At 46.2% G+C, this 14131-nt stretch overlaps 1 protein-coding gene across 3 annotated transcripts in view; it reads right to left on the reverse strand.

Annotated features, from left to right (window-relative positions):
* The window catches only part of arap3 (ArfGAP with RhoGAP domain, ankyrin repeat and PH domain 3), a 350166-nt gene that overhangs the window by 156718 nt on the left and 179317 nt on the right, over positions 1 to 14131 (reverse strand). For all 3 annotated transcript variants that reach the window (XM_059650536.1, XM_059650534.1, XM_059650535.1), the window contains one exon: positions 13257 to 13441. In XM_059650536.1, coding sequence (XP_059506519.1) covers positions 13257 to 13441 — 185 coding nt within the window. The remainder of the gene's footprint in view (positions 1 to 13256; positions 13442 to 14131) is intronic.

A 14131-nucleotide genomic window follows, 5' to 3' on the forward strand; every position in this document is an offset into this window, starting at 1 on the left:
TGTGAAAGGTTTAAAGGGAGCAAGATTCTTAAAATGAATCCAGGAACACTTTTTGAGCCAGTAGAAGGCCCTACAAGGGAAGATACAATCCTGGACTTAACTTTTGGAAATGAAGCGAGGCAAGTGGGTGAGCTATCAGTGTGGGAGCATCTTGCAAACAGCAATCATCGTGCTGCTAGCTTCAAGATTGTTGTGGAGAAAGACAAGGATAGGTCTGAAATCATATGTCTAAGCTGGGACTAGGGCTGATTTTAATAAGATCAGTTATGATTTGCCCAGAATGGACAGAGAGCAGTTATGTTTCAGTAAATCTGTATTAGAGCGCTGGGATGCATTAAAAAAAGGAAATGGGGAGAAAACAGAGCAAGCATGTTCCAATCAAGATTTACCAGAATGATTTTGGAGATGAAGGGCTTGTCGTGGGAGGAGCATTTGAGGATGCTGGGTCTGTACTCAATGTACTTTGGAAGGTTGAAAGAGGATCTGATTGAAACTTACAGAATACTGATCGACCTGGATAGAATGGGCGTGGAGAAGATGTCTCCACTAGTAGGAGAGATGAGGGCCCAAGATCACAGCTAAAGAATGAAGGGATAACCCTTTAGATCTAAGATGAGAAATATTTCCTCAGCTAGATGTTGGTGAATCTGCGAAACGAATCGCCTCACAATGCAATGGAGGCCCAAGTAATGCAGTGCATTTCAGAAGTGATTGATCAGTTCTTGATTGGTCAAGGGATCAAGGGCTTGGGGACAAGGCAAGAGAGTGGGGTTGAGAAACATATCAGTCATAATCGAATGGTGGAGTCTGCTTTATGGGCTGTATGGCCCAATTCTGCCCCTGTATCTATGGTCTTAGGGCCTAAAACAGCAGAAGCCCTAGAACTATACAGAATATGCAAAGGGAAATATGAAAAGCAAATCAGGCCAACCAAAATGAAGCAAGAAAATCATATGGTAGGTTATTTATTGATGAGACACGGGTATTGCTGGCTGACCAGCATTTCTTGCCCATCCTTAGTGTCCCTTGAGAAGGTGATGGTGAGCTGCCTTCTTAAACCGCTGCAGTCAATGTACACCATTCTAGTGGTACAGTCTTCACTTTCCCCAGTGCTGGTATCAGTAGTCCACAAACCAGAACCCATGATGTCCAGTCCCTATACACCTGTATTCCTCATGCAGATGGCCTCAAGGCCCTCCGCTTCTTCCTGTCCCGCAGGCCCGACCAGTCTCCCTCCATCGACACATTCATCCGCCGAGCTGAACTCGTCCTCACCCTCAACAACTTCTCTTTCAATTCCTCCCACTTCCTACAGACAAACTGGGTGGCCATGGGTACCCACATGGGCCCCAGCTATGCCTGCCTCTTTGTAGGTTTTGTGGAACGGTCCCTCTTCCGCATCTACACTGGCCCCAACCCCACCTCTTCCTCCGTTACATTGATGACTGTATCGGCGCCGCCTCTTGCTCCCAAGAGGGGCTCGAACAGTTCATCCACTTCACCAACACCTTCCACCCCAACCTCAAGTTCACCTGGGCCATCTCCAACACATCCCTCACCTTCCTGGACCTCACTGTCTCCATCTCAGGTAACCAGCTAGAAACTGATGTCCATTTCCAGCCCACCGACTACCAAAGGTACCTAGAATACACCTGCTCCTACCCACCCTCCTGCAAAAATTCTATCCCCTATTCCCAATTCCTTCGCCTCTGCCGCATCTGCTCCCAGGGTGAGGCATTCTGCTCTTGCACATCCCAGATGTCCACGTTCTTCAAGGACCACAACATTCCCCCAGCAGTGGTCGACAATGCCTTCAACTGCGTCTCCCGCATTTCCCGCAACACATCCCTCACACCCTGCCCCTGCAATAACCGCCCAAAGGGAATCCCCCTAGTCCTCACATACCACCCCATCAACCTCCGGATACAATGCATCATCCTCCGACATTTCCGCCATCTATGATCCAACCCCACCACCCAAGACATTTTTCCATCCCCACCCTTGTCTGCTTTCCGGAGAGACCACGCTCTCCGCGACTCCCTTGTCTGCTCCACACTCCCCTCCAACCCCACCACTCCCGGCACCTTCCCCTGCAGCTGCAGGAAGTGCTACACTTGCCACCACACCTCCACCCTCACCCAATCCCAGGCCCCAAGATGACTTTCCACATCAAGCAGATGTCACCTGCACATCCGTCAATGTGGTATACTGCATCCGCTGTACCCGTTGTGGCTTCCTCGACATTGGGGAAACCAATTCGGGGCTTGGGGACCACTTTGCAGAACACCTCTGCTCGGTTCGCAATAAACAACTGCACCTCCCAGTTGCGAACCATTTTAACTCCCCCTCCCATTCCTTAGATGGCATGTCCATCCTGGGCCTCCTGCAGTGCCACAATGCTGCCCCCCCAAGCTTGCAGGAACAGCAACTCATATTCTGCTGGGGAGCCCTGCAGCGCAATGGTATCAATGTGAACTTCACAAGTTTCAAAATCGCCCCTTCCCCCACTGCATCCCAAAACCAGCCCAGCTCGTCCCCGCCTCCCTGACCTGTTCTTCCTCACACCTATCCCCTCCTCCCACCTCAAGCCACACCTCCATTTCCTACCTACTAACCTCATCCCACCTCCTTGACCTGTCCGTCCTCTCTGGACTGACCTATCCCCTCCCTACCTCCCCACCTATACTCTCCTCTCCACCTATCTTCTTTTCTCTCCATCTTCGGTCCGCCTCCCCCTCTCACCCTATTTATTTCAGAACCCCCTCCCCAGCCCCCTCTCTGATGAAGGGTCTAGGCCCGAAACGTCAGCTTTTGTGCTCCTGAGATGCTGCTTGGCCTGCTGTGTTCATCCAGCTTCACACTTTGTTGTATTGGATTCTCCAGCATCTGCAGTTCCCATTATCACTGATACAATCTATTTTCTAAGGGTCTGTATCTGGCAACACGTTCCAGGCACCCACCACCATCTGCGTAAAGAACTTTCTGTGTATATCTCCCATAAACCTTCCTCCTCTCACTTTGAACTCATGATCCCTAGTAATTGAATGCCCCACTCCAGGAAAAAAGCTTCTTGCTATCCACCCTCTCATGATTTTGTTGACCTCAATCAGGTCCCCCCTCAATCTAAGATAACAAAGTGTGGAGCAGGATAAACACATCAGGCCAAGCAGCATCTCAGGAGCACAAAAGCTGACGTTTCAGGCCTAGACCCTTCATCAGAGAGGGGAATGGGGAGAGGGAACTGGAATAAATAGGGAGAGAGGGGGAGGCGGACCGAAGATGGAGAGAAAACAAGATAGGTAGAGAGGGTTAGGGTTACCCTAACCCTAACCCCTCAATCTCTGTCTTTCTAATGAAAATAATCCTAATCTACTCAACCTCTCTTCATACCTAGCACCCTCCATAAAAGGCAACATCCTGGTGAACCTCCTCTGCACCCTCTCCAAAGTGTCCACATCCTTTTGGTAATGTGGAGACCAGAACTGTACGCAGTACTCTAAATGTGGCCGAACCAAAGTCTTACACAACTGTAACATGACCTACCAACTCTTGTACTCCATACCTCGTCCAATGAAGGAAAGCATGCCATATGAATTCTTGACCACCTTATTGACCTGCCTTGCCACCTTCAGGGAACAATGGACCTGAACACCCAGATCTCTCTGTGCACCAATTTTCATCAGGATTCTTCCATTCACTGTATAATTTGCTCTTGAATTAGATCTTCAAAAACGCATCACCTCGCATTTGCCTGGATTGAACTCCATCTGCCATTTATCTGCTCAACACTCCAGTCTATCTATATTCTGCTGTAATCTCTGACAGTCCCCTTCACTCTCTGCTACTCCACCAATCTTAGTGCCATCTGCAAACTTGCTGATCAGACCCCGACGCCTTCCTCCAGATCATTTACATATATCACAAACAACAGTGGTCCCAGGACAGATCACTGCGGAACACCACTGGTCACAGGTCTCCAATTTGAGAAACTCCCTTCTACTACTACTGTCTGTCACCTGTTGCCCAGCCAGTTTTTTTATCCATCTAGCTAGCACACCCTGGACCGCATGCGACTTCACTTTCTCCCATGGGGAAGTACGGGTATAAGTGCACAGGTGATGCATTTCTAAATTGACAGTAGCACAAGTAGGACGTGTCTGTCTTTTTATTTTTGTTAATCTATTCTAAAAAACCTAATTCAGCATGGCACTTGATTACATTTATGTAAAACACTTTTGCAACACAGTAGAATGGTTCTGTCGAGTTGTCATGCAGCAAAAAAACTGACAGAACAGTATTTTCATTTCCAAATGAATAATTGTCCAAAATAAAGTTTCAGGGAAGTAAGATGGCACCGGCAAGCAAGAGGTTGGTTTGAAGTGTGTCTACTTCAACGCCAGGAGCGTCCGGAATAAGGTGGGTGAACTTGCAGCATGGGATAGTACCTGGGACTTCGATGTTGTGGCCATTTCGGAGACATGGATAGAGCAGGGACAGAAATGGTTGTTGCAGGTTCCAGGGTTTAGATGTTTCAGGAAGAACAGAGAAGATGGTAAAAGGGGCGGAGGTGCAGCATTGTTGGTCAAGGACTGTATTACAGTTGCAGAAAGGATGTTTGGGGACTTGTCAACTGAGGTAGTATGGGCTGAGGTTAGAAACAGGAAAGGAGAGGTCACCCTGTTGGGAGTTTTCCATAGGCCTCCGAATATCTCCAGAGATGTAGACGAAAGGAGAGCAAAGATGATTCTCGATAGGAGTGAGAGAGACAGGGTAGTTGTCATGGGGGACTTCAACTTTCCAGATATTGACTGGGAACACGATAGTTCGAGAACTATAGATGGGTCAGTTTTTGTCCAGAGTGTGCAGGAGGACTTCCTGACACAGTATGTAGATAGGCCAACAAGGGCGAAGCCACATTAGATTTGATACTGGGTAATGAACCCGGCCAGGTGTTAGATTTGGAAGGAGGTGAGCACTTTGGTGAGAGTGATCACAATTCTGTTATGTTTACTTTAGTGATGGAAAGGGATAGGTGTATACCACTGGGCAAGAGTTATATCTGGGGGAAAGGCAATTACGATGAGATTAGGCAAGATTTAGGGAGCATAGAATGGGGAAGGAAACTGCAGGGGATGGGCACATTAGAAATGTGGAGCTTATTCAAGGAAAAGCTCCTGTATGTACTAGATAAATATGTACTTGTCAGGCAGGGAGGAAGCTGTAGAGTGCGGGAGCCATGGTTTACGAAGGAGGTGGAATCTCTGGTCAAGAGGAAGAAGAAGGCTTATGTTAGGATGAGATGTGAAGACTCAGTTCAGGTAATTGAGGGCTACGAGGTAGCCCGGAAAGACCTAAAGAGAGGGCTCAAAAGAGCCAGGAGGAGACATGAGAAGTTGTTGGCGGATAGGATCAGGGTAAACCCGAAGGCTTTCTATAGGTATTTAAGGAATAAAAGAATGACAAAAGTAAGATTAGGCCCAATCAAGGATAGAAGTGGTAAGTTGTGTATGGAGTCAGATGAGATAGGGGAAGCGCTAAATGAATATTTTTCAACAGTATTCACTCTAGAAAATGACAATGTTGTCAAGGAGAATACTGAGATACAGGCTACTAGACTAGGTGGGATTGAGGTTCACAAGGAAGAGGTATTAGAAATCCTTCAGAGGGTGAAGATAGATAAGTCCACGGGCCGGATGGGATTTATCCTCGGATCCTCTGGGAAGCCAGGGAGGAGATTGCCGAGCCTTTCACATTGATCTTTAACTCGTCATTGTCTACAGGAATAGTGCCAGATGACTGGAGGATAGCAAATGTGGTTCCTCTGTTCAAGAAGGGGAGTAGAGACAACCCTGGTAATTATAGACCAGTGAGCCTTACCTCAGTTGTTGGTAAAGTGTTGGAAAAGGTTCTAAGGGATAGGATTTATAATCATCTAGAAAAGAATAAATTGATTAGGGATAGTCAACACGGTTTTGTGAAGGGAAGGTCGTGCCTCACAAAACTTACTGAGTTCTTTGCGAAGGTGACCAAACAGGTAGATGAGAGTAAACCGGTTGATGTGGTGTATATGGACTTCAGCAAGGCGTTCGATAAGGTTCCCCACAATAGGCTATTGTACAAAATGCGGAGGAATGGAATTGTGGGAGATATAGCAGTTTGGATCAGAAATTGGCTTGCTGAAAGAAGACAGAGGGTGGTAGTTGATGGGAAATGTTCATCCAGGAGACCAGTTACTAGTGGTGTACTGCAAGGGTCGGTGTTGGGCCCACTGCTGTTTGTCATTTTTATAAATGACCTGGATGAGGGCGTAGAAGGATGGGTTAGTAAATTTGCAGACGACACTAAGGTCGGTGGAGTTGTGGATAGTGATGAAGGATGCTGTAGGTTACAGAGAGACATAGCTGCAGAGCTGGGCTGAGAGGTGGCAAAAGAAGTTTAATGCAGACAAGTGTGAGGTGATGCACTTTGGTAGGAGTAACCAGAAGGCAAAGTACAGGGCTAATGGTAAGATTCTTAGCAGTGGAGATGAGCAGAGAGATCTCGGTGTCCATGTAAACAGATCCTTGAAAGTTGCCACCCAGGTTGACAGGGCTGTTAAGAACTCATACAGTGTTTTAGCTTTTATTAATAGAAGGATCGAGTTCCGGAACCAAGAGGTTATGGTGAAGCTGTACAAAACTCTGGTGCGGCCGCACTTGGAGTATTGTGTACAGTTCTGGTCACCGCATTATAAGAAGGATGTGGAAGCTTTGGAAAGGGTGCAGAGGAGGTTTACTAGGATGTTGCCTGGTATGGAGGGAAGGTCTTACGAGGAAAGGCTGAGGGACTTGAGGCTGTTTTCATTGGAGAGAAGAAGGTTGAGAGGTGACTTAATTGAAACATATGAAATAATCAGAGGGTTAGATAGGGTGGATAGGGAGAGCCTTTTTCCTAGGATGGGGACGGCGAGCACGAGGGGGCATAGCTTTAAATTGAAGGATGAAAGATACAGGACAGGTGTCAGAGGTGGTTTCTTTACTCAGAGAGTAGTAAGGGAATGGAACGCTTTGCCTGCAACGGTAGTAGATTCGCCAACTTTAGGTACATTTAAGTCGTCATTGGACAAGCATATGGACATACATGGAATAGTGTAGGTTAGATGGGCTTGAGATTGGTATGACAGGTCGGCACAACATCAAGGGCCGAAGGGCCTGTACTGTGCTGTAATATTCTATGTTCTATGTTGATATGACAATCAAATGTGCTGGCATCTTGAATGCAATTTGAATACTGCATTTCTTTGACGGGTTTATGTCGTTGTTAAGACACTAGAAGATCTGAAGAACGGATTTGGGATGTTGGGTAGTGATGGAGAGAGAAAAGAAGGAAAAGTTTTCATAACAAATTCTAGTGACAAAGTACTGTGTTGTAATTTAATAGTCTTGAAAGCTGGCTTAAGATATAACAATAATAATGTGTTACCATTTTTTAAAACCTACAACTTATGATTTCTACCATTAATATGAAAGACAAGAGAGCTGAGCAATTCCATTTGAGCAGTTCGGAGAAAGGATGGACTGAGAAGTGTCTTAATATTGCCCATTAAGCGTGAATAATTTCATATCAATATAGCTTAGATAGCAGACTTCCGCCAAAAAAATGTATTTCCACAGCTGCCCGAAATATCAAGTTTTGTTCAAAAAGGGACTTGGTAGGAGTGACCTTACCAGGATATCCTGGTAATCGTTCAGGCTCGCAAGTTTCCCACAGATTCTACAGGGGGAGAACAGACACTGGGTGCTTTCATGCAGGAAAGAGAGAGCTTGAAGAATTACAGAACTATGCTCACTGCAATAGGGAGATTTAAGGCACTGAACACTAACTAAAAATAGCTATGTAATCCAGGAATGCACTTCAGTTCTAACCATTTAATGTAACATGACCCCAAAACAGCAATTGCAAACTTATTTTTAAATTACAGATTAAAGATGTGTTTTTACAGCATTTAAATGGGCACATTTTCTTCTTGCAAGGAGGACATGGCCTTTGGTGAACCTGTTCCACTCTTGCAGAACACTCATTCTCATCAAACTCACGGAACAAAAGCAAACACCTGAACATTTCTGCAGGGAAAAAACAAAACTATGCTGTACCGAAACAGAAAGCGAGTGTGCTTTAAATATCTAAGGCAGGCAAATAACTTTCAGTAAGAACTAATTGTATTTTTAAAAGAGTAAAACTCTGATCAGTGCTCAGAAGGGAGGACAAAAAAATGAAGAGATTGGGAGTGGAGAAATTGGATACATAAAGCAAAATGAAGGAAAATGATTAATTTTAAGAATGAACACGAAGGTATTTAAGACCCTTTACCTTGCTTGTCATTCACGTGAGATCATGAATCAGTGACCCACACATATTAATCTTCACCTCGTATCCTTTAGATTGCTTTACCCAAAAATGTTATCAAGTTCCTACTTTTAAAAGTTAACTGCTCTAACTAACTGACAATTGAGGAGAAGAATTGTAAACTTCTGCCATCCTTTGCATGTGACAATTTCCTAATTTCCTTCCTGGGATGGTCCAGCTGCAGATTTTGAACCGTGTTTCCCTAGTCCCAGTCTCCAACTACCGCAAACAGCTTCTCTTCCCATTTGCTATCTACTCCCTTTAAAGCATCTTTCAAAAAACAAACTTTGCCAAAATTATAAAATGTGAGGCTGGATGAACACAGCAGGCCAAGCAGCATCTCAGGAGCACAAAAGCTGACGTTTCGGGCCTAGACCCTTCATCAGAGAGGGGGATGGGGTGAGGGTTCTGGAATAAATAGGGAGAGAGGGGGAGGCGGACCAAAGATGGAGAGAAAAGACAGGTGGAGATGAGGGTATAGGTGGGGAGGTAGGGAGGGGATAGGTCAGTCCAGGGAAGACGGACAGGTCAAGGAGGTGGGATGAGGTTAGTAAGTAGGAGATGGAGGTGTGGCTTGGGGTGGGAGGAAGGGATGGGTGAGAGGAAGAACAGGTTAGGGAGGCAGAGACAGGTTGGGCTGGTTTGGGGATGCAGTGGGTGGAGAGGAAGAGCTGGGCTGGTTGTGTGGTGCAGTGGGGGGAGGGGACGAACTGGGCTGGTTTTCGGATGCAGTGGGGGAAGGGGAGATTTTGAAGCTGGTGAAGTTCACATTGATACCATTAGGCTGCAAGGTTCCCAAGCGCAATATGAGTTGCTGTTCCTGCAACCTTCGGGTGGCATCATTGTGGCACTGCAGGAGGCCCATGATGGACATGTCATCTAAAGAATGGGAGGGGGAGTGGAAATGGTTTGCAACTGGGAGGTGCAGTTGTTTATTGCGAACCGAGCGGAGGTTTTCTGCAAAGCGGTCCCCAAGCCTCCGCTTGGTTTCCCCAATGTAGAGGAAGCCACACCGGGTACAGTGGATGCAGTATACCACATTGGCAGATGTGCAGGTGAACCTCTGCTTAATGTGGAAAGTCATCTTGGGGCCTGGGATAGGGGTGAGGGAGGAGGTGTTGGGGCAAGTGTAGCATTTCCTGCAGTTGCAGGGGAAGGTGCTGGGTGTGGTGGGGTTGGAGGACAGTGTGGAGCGAACAAGGGAGTCATGGAGAGAGTGGTCTCTCCGGAAAGCAGACAGGGGTGGGGATGGAAAAATGTCTTGGGTGGTGGGGTCGGATTGTAGATGGCGGAAGTGTCGGAGGATGATGCGTTGTATCCAGAGGTTGGTGGGGTGGTGTGTGAGAACGAGGGGGATCCTCTTTGGGCAGCTGTGGCAGGGGCGGGGTGTGCGGGATGTGTTGCGGGAAATGCGGGAGACGCGGTCAAGGGCGTTCTCGACCACTGTGGGGGGAAAGTTGCGGTCCTTGAAGAACGTGGACATCTGGGATGTGCGGGAGTGGAATGCCTCATCGTGGGAGCAGATGCGGCGGAGGCGGAGGAATTGGGAATAGGGGATGGAATTTTTGCAGGAGGGTGGGTGGGAGGAGGTGTATTGTAGGTAGATGTGGGAGTCGGTGGGCTTGAAGTGGACATCAGTTACAAGCTGGTTCCACTGCATCCACTGTACCTGGTGTGGCTTCCTCTACATTTGGGAAACCAAGCAGAGGCTTAGGGACCACTTTGCAGAACACCTCCGCTCGGTTCGCAATAAACAACTGCACCTCCCAGTCGCGAACCATTTCCACTCACCCTCCCATTCTTTAGATGACATGTCCATCATGGGCCTCCTGCAGTGCCACAATGATGCCACCCGAAGGTTGCAGGAACAGCAACTCATATTGCGCTTGGGAACCCTGCAGCCCAATGGTATCAATGTGGACTTCACAAGCTTCAAAATCTCCCCTTACCCCACCACATCCCAAAACCAGCCCAGTTCGTCCCCTCCCCCCACTGCACCACACAACCAGCCCAGCTCTTCCCCTCCACCCACTGCATCCCATAACCAGTCCAACCTGTCTCTGCCTCCCTAACTTGTTCTTCCTCTCACCCATCCCTTCCTCCCACCCCAAGCCGCACCTCCATCTCCTACCTACTAACCTCATCCCACCTCCTTGACCTGTCCATCCTCCCTGGACTGACCTATCCCCTCCCTACCTCCCCACCTATACTCTCCTTTCCACCTATCTTCTTTTCTCTCCATCTTCGGTCTGCCTCCCCCTCTCTCGCTATTTATTCCAGAGCCCTCACCCCATCCCCCTCTCTGATGAAGGGTCTAGGCCCGAAACGTCAGCTTTTGTGCTCCTGAGATGCTGCTGAGCCCGCTGTGTTCATCCAGCCTCACATTTTATTATCTAAGATAAAGGAAAATCCTTAGTTATTTTACATTTACCTGATAACTTGGGGCAGCACTGTGGTTCAGTGGTTAGCACTGCAGCCTCACAGCACCAGGGACCTGGGTTCGATTCCAGCCTCGGGCGACTGTCTGTGTGGAGTTTGCACATTCTCCCCATGTCTGCGTGGGTTTCCTCCGGGTGCTCCGCCTTCCTCCCACACTCCAAAGGAGTGCTGGTTAGGTGGATTGGCCATGCTAAATTGCCCGTAGTATTCAGGGGTGTCTGGGTGGGATATATCAAGGGGCGGTGTGGACTTGTTGGGCTGAAGGGCCTGTTTCCACACTATAGTGAATCTAATCTATTCTAATTTGGGAAAGTGTAAGGCCCATTCAGTACTACAGTGGTTATCTCTGCAAGTAGCCAGAGGATAAGTTTGATTTCTGAATGAATACTTTATATCATTTTTCAATGGGAGGGATAATGTGGGTATAGAAATCAGGGAAAAGATCTGTGGCATGATTAAATAAAGTTGCATAGACAAAGAGGAGGTTCTGAGTGATCCGACAGACTTCAAAGTTGATAAACCTTCAAGGCCAGATGAAATGTGTCCCAGACTGTTGGGTAAGTCAAAGGTGCAAATAACAGGAGCACTGGCAATAATTTTCAAATCCTCTATCATCACAGGAGAGTTACCAGAGGACTTCAGGACAGCCAGTGTGTTACCATTATTTGAAAAGGGAGCAAAAGATAAACCAGAAACTACATGCTGGTCAGAATGACCTTGACGGTATAATTTTGAGAGACAATTATTCTGCACTTTGAGAGACAGTCATTATACCTTTGTCAAGGCAAGGTTATTTCTGACCAACTTGATTGAATGTTTTGAATGGGTAACCATGTGTCTCAGTGAGGGCAATGCATTTGACACAGTCTACTAAGACTTCAACAAATCTAAAAATGTTTTCGTCAAATTCCCTCCGAATCTCCTGCATTTCACCTTAAAGTTATGCCCTCTTTTCATTGACTCTTCATCCCTGGGGAACAGCAGCTTTCTATTCACCCTGTCCCTGCTCCTCATTATCGCCTTGACCAGACAATCATAGTCATAAAGATCAACAACAAGGGAAAATGTCCTTCAGCCCATTGAGTCTATACTGGTCAAAAACAATTACCTAACTACTCCTCTAAATACTACTTCAAAGTTATGCATCCTCCTGTCTCTACCACCTTTTTAGACAGTGAGTTCGAGATTCCCACCACTCTGTGGGTGAAGAAAAAAATCCCTCACAGCCTCTCTCAACCTCCTGCACCTCATCTTAAACTTTCCCTTGCTCATTGAACCCTGTGCCAAAGGAAAGCTTTCCTTCTTGTCTACCCAGTTATGTGCCTCAGTCATATTTCAACTCCCTCTGCTCTGAGGAAAACAATCCCACACTGTCCACTCTCTTTTCATAACAAAAACTCCATGGCCAAGGAAACATCTGGGTAAATCATCTTTTAAACTCTATGTCTCACTAATAAAGTTTATCTAACTGTTTCATTGCCTTAAAGGACCAGATTACACGCACACCAATGTCCCTCTGATCCTTGGTGCTTCCCAGGATCCTACTGTTCGTCACATATCCCCGGTCTTGTTTTGTCCTGCCCAAGTGTGTCTGCTCACATTCATTTGGATTGAATCCCATTTGTCACTAATCAGCCCATCTGACCAGCCTTTCTATTTCCACCCGTAATCTAAGGCTGTCCTCTCACTACGTACCACACCACCATTGTCCGTATCATCCATGAACTTACTGATCAACCGTCCTACATTCAATTCCAAGTAGTTTATATATACCATAAACAGGTACTTAGATGAGCACTTGAAGTGTGGTAACATTCAGGGATATGGATAAAGAACTGAGAAATGGGACCAGTATAGATTGTGTTTTTTTGTCATTGCAGACTTGCAGGACCAAATGGTCTTATCAGTCCTGTATGATTTGATGATTTTATCATTTCCCTACTTAGGTCCTCTGTCCCATCAGACCCTGCGTACCACCATATTTTTCGGATGAGCCTGGATCCATTTGGTTGCAGATGAGATTTCCTCCCTTCCTATCCTCTGTACAAAGTTATGCTCATCAAATTCTGTTGCTACTCATTCATAACTACAAATCACTGCAGCCACGTAGAAACTCTTTCTCCAGTCAAACTGCAATGAGTAGCATTGATACAGTGACTTTAACATTGATGAATAACCCAAGCAGTTTAGTATACTAATAAATATATTACAAACTCATCTAAAAACGTAATATTGTCTTTGCAGAAAATGTAAAGGCTTTTCCTAAAAAAATTGTTGCTAAAAGATGTATGGTTATCATTATCCGATAAAACTTTTATTGTGTCCTTTCTAGCCACAAAATTCCACAAAAGTGATATCACATTATGTGGACATTACATCCTTGAGAACCTCCCTCTATTCTTGCCTCTCAGGATATCCCGTTTCATTCTGACCTGCTCATTTTTGTAGAGCCACAAAATGTCAGTACAGAGGGCAGCGTACACTTTTGATTTGTATCCCTTCATCTCCAAGCAACTGTATTTCTGGCAGAAAGCCATTGATCCAACCCGGCGAGAGGAGGAGAAATGATATTCCTTGACAGCATTCTGCAAGTGTGTACACCACTCATTTCTCTGCACTGAAATACATAAAGACAGACATAATCACAACAAAATTTTCTATTTATATACCACTTTTCATGCAACAAAAAATACCAAGCTAACGGACAGAAGTTTTATAAATAAAGTCTGAAACCATTCACATAGCGAGATATTAAGTCAGCTGACCAAACTTTGGTTCAAAGGTGTGTCTTAAAGGAGGAAAGTGAGGTAGAGAGGTGAACGGAAGCAGTAGGAAGAGCTTTTTATTTATGTACCTATTTATTTTCATTCAGTGATATTCTTTGAGGTTGGTTGGCTCGCCAAACTAGTTTGTCGTTTGGCAGATGTTTCATTACCGTGCTTGGTAACATCCTCAGTGCAGCCTCTGATGAAGCGTCGGTGTGTTTCCCCGCCTGGTTTTTAAACTATGGGGTCCGTTGAGATGGATTGCCTCACTTCCGGTTTTTCTTCGTAGTGGAATGTTTATGGGGTTGAGTTCAATGTGTTTGTTAATAGCCTGCTTCGTGGAGTGCCAGGCTTCCAGGAATTCTCATGTCTGTGGTGAGTGAGTATTGGTCATGTCTTTTTGTAGCCAGTTGGTGTTCATGTTCTGAGATAATGGGAACTGCAGATGCTGGAGATTCCAAGATAATAAAATGTGAGGCTGGATGAACACAGCAGGCCAAGCAGCATCTCAGGAGCACAAAAGCTGACGTTTCGGGCCTAGA

Source organism: Stegostoma tigrinum, chromosome 13 (assembly GCF_030684315.1).
Source record: "Stegostoma tigrinum isolate sSteTig4 chromosome 13, sSteTig4.hap1, whole genome shotgun sequence".
Taxonomy (NCBI): domain Eukaryota; kingdom Metazoa; phylum Chordata; class Chondrichthyes; order Orectolobiformes; family Stegostomatidae; genus Stegostoma; species Stegostoma tigrinum.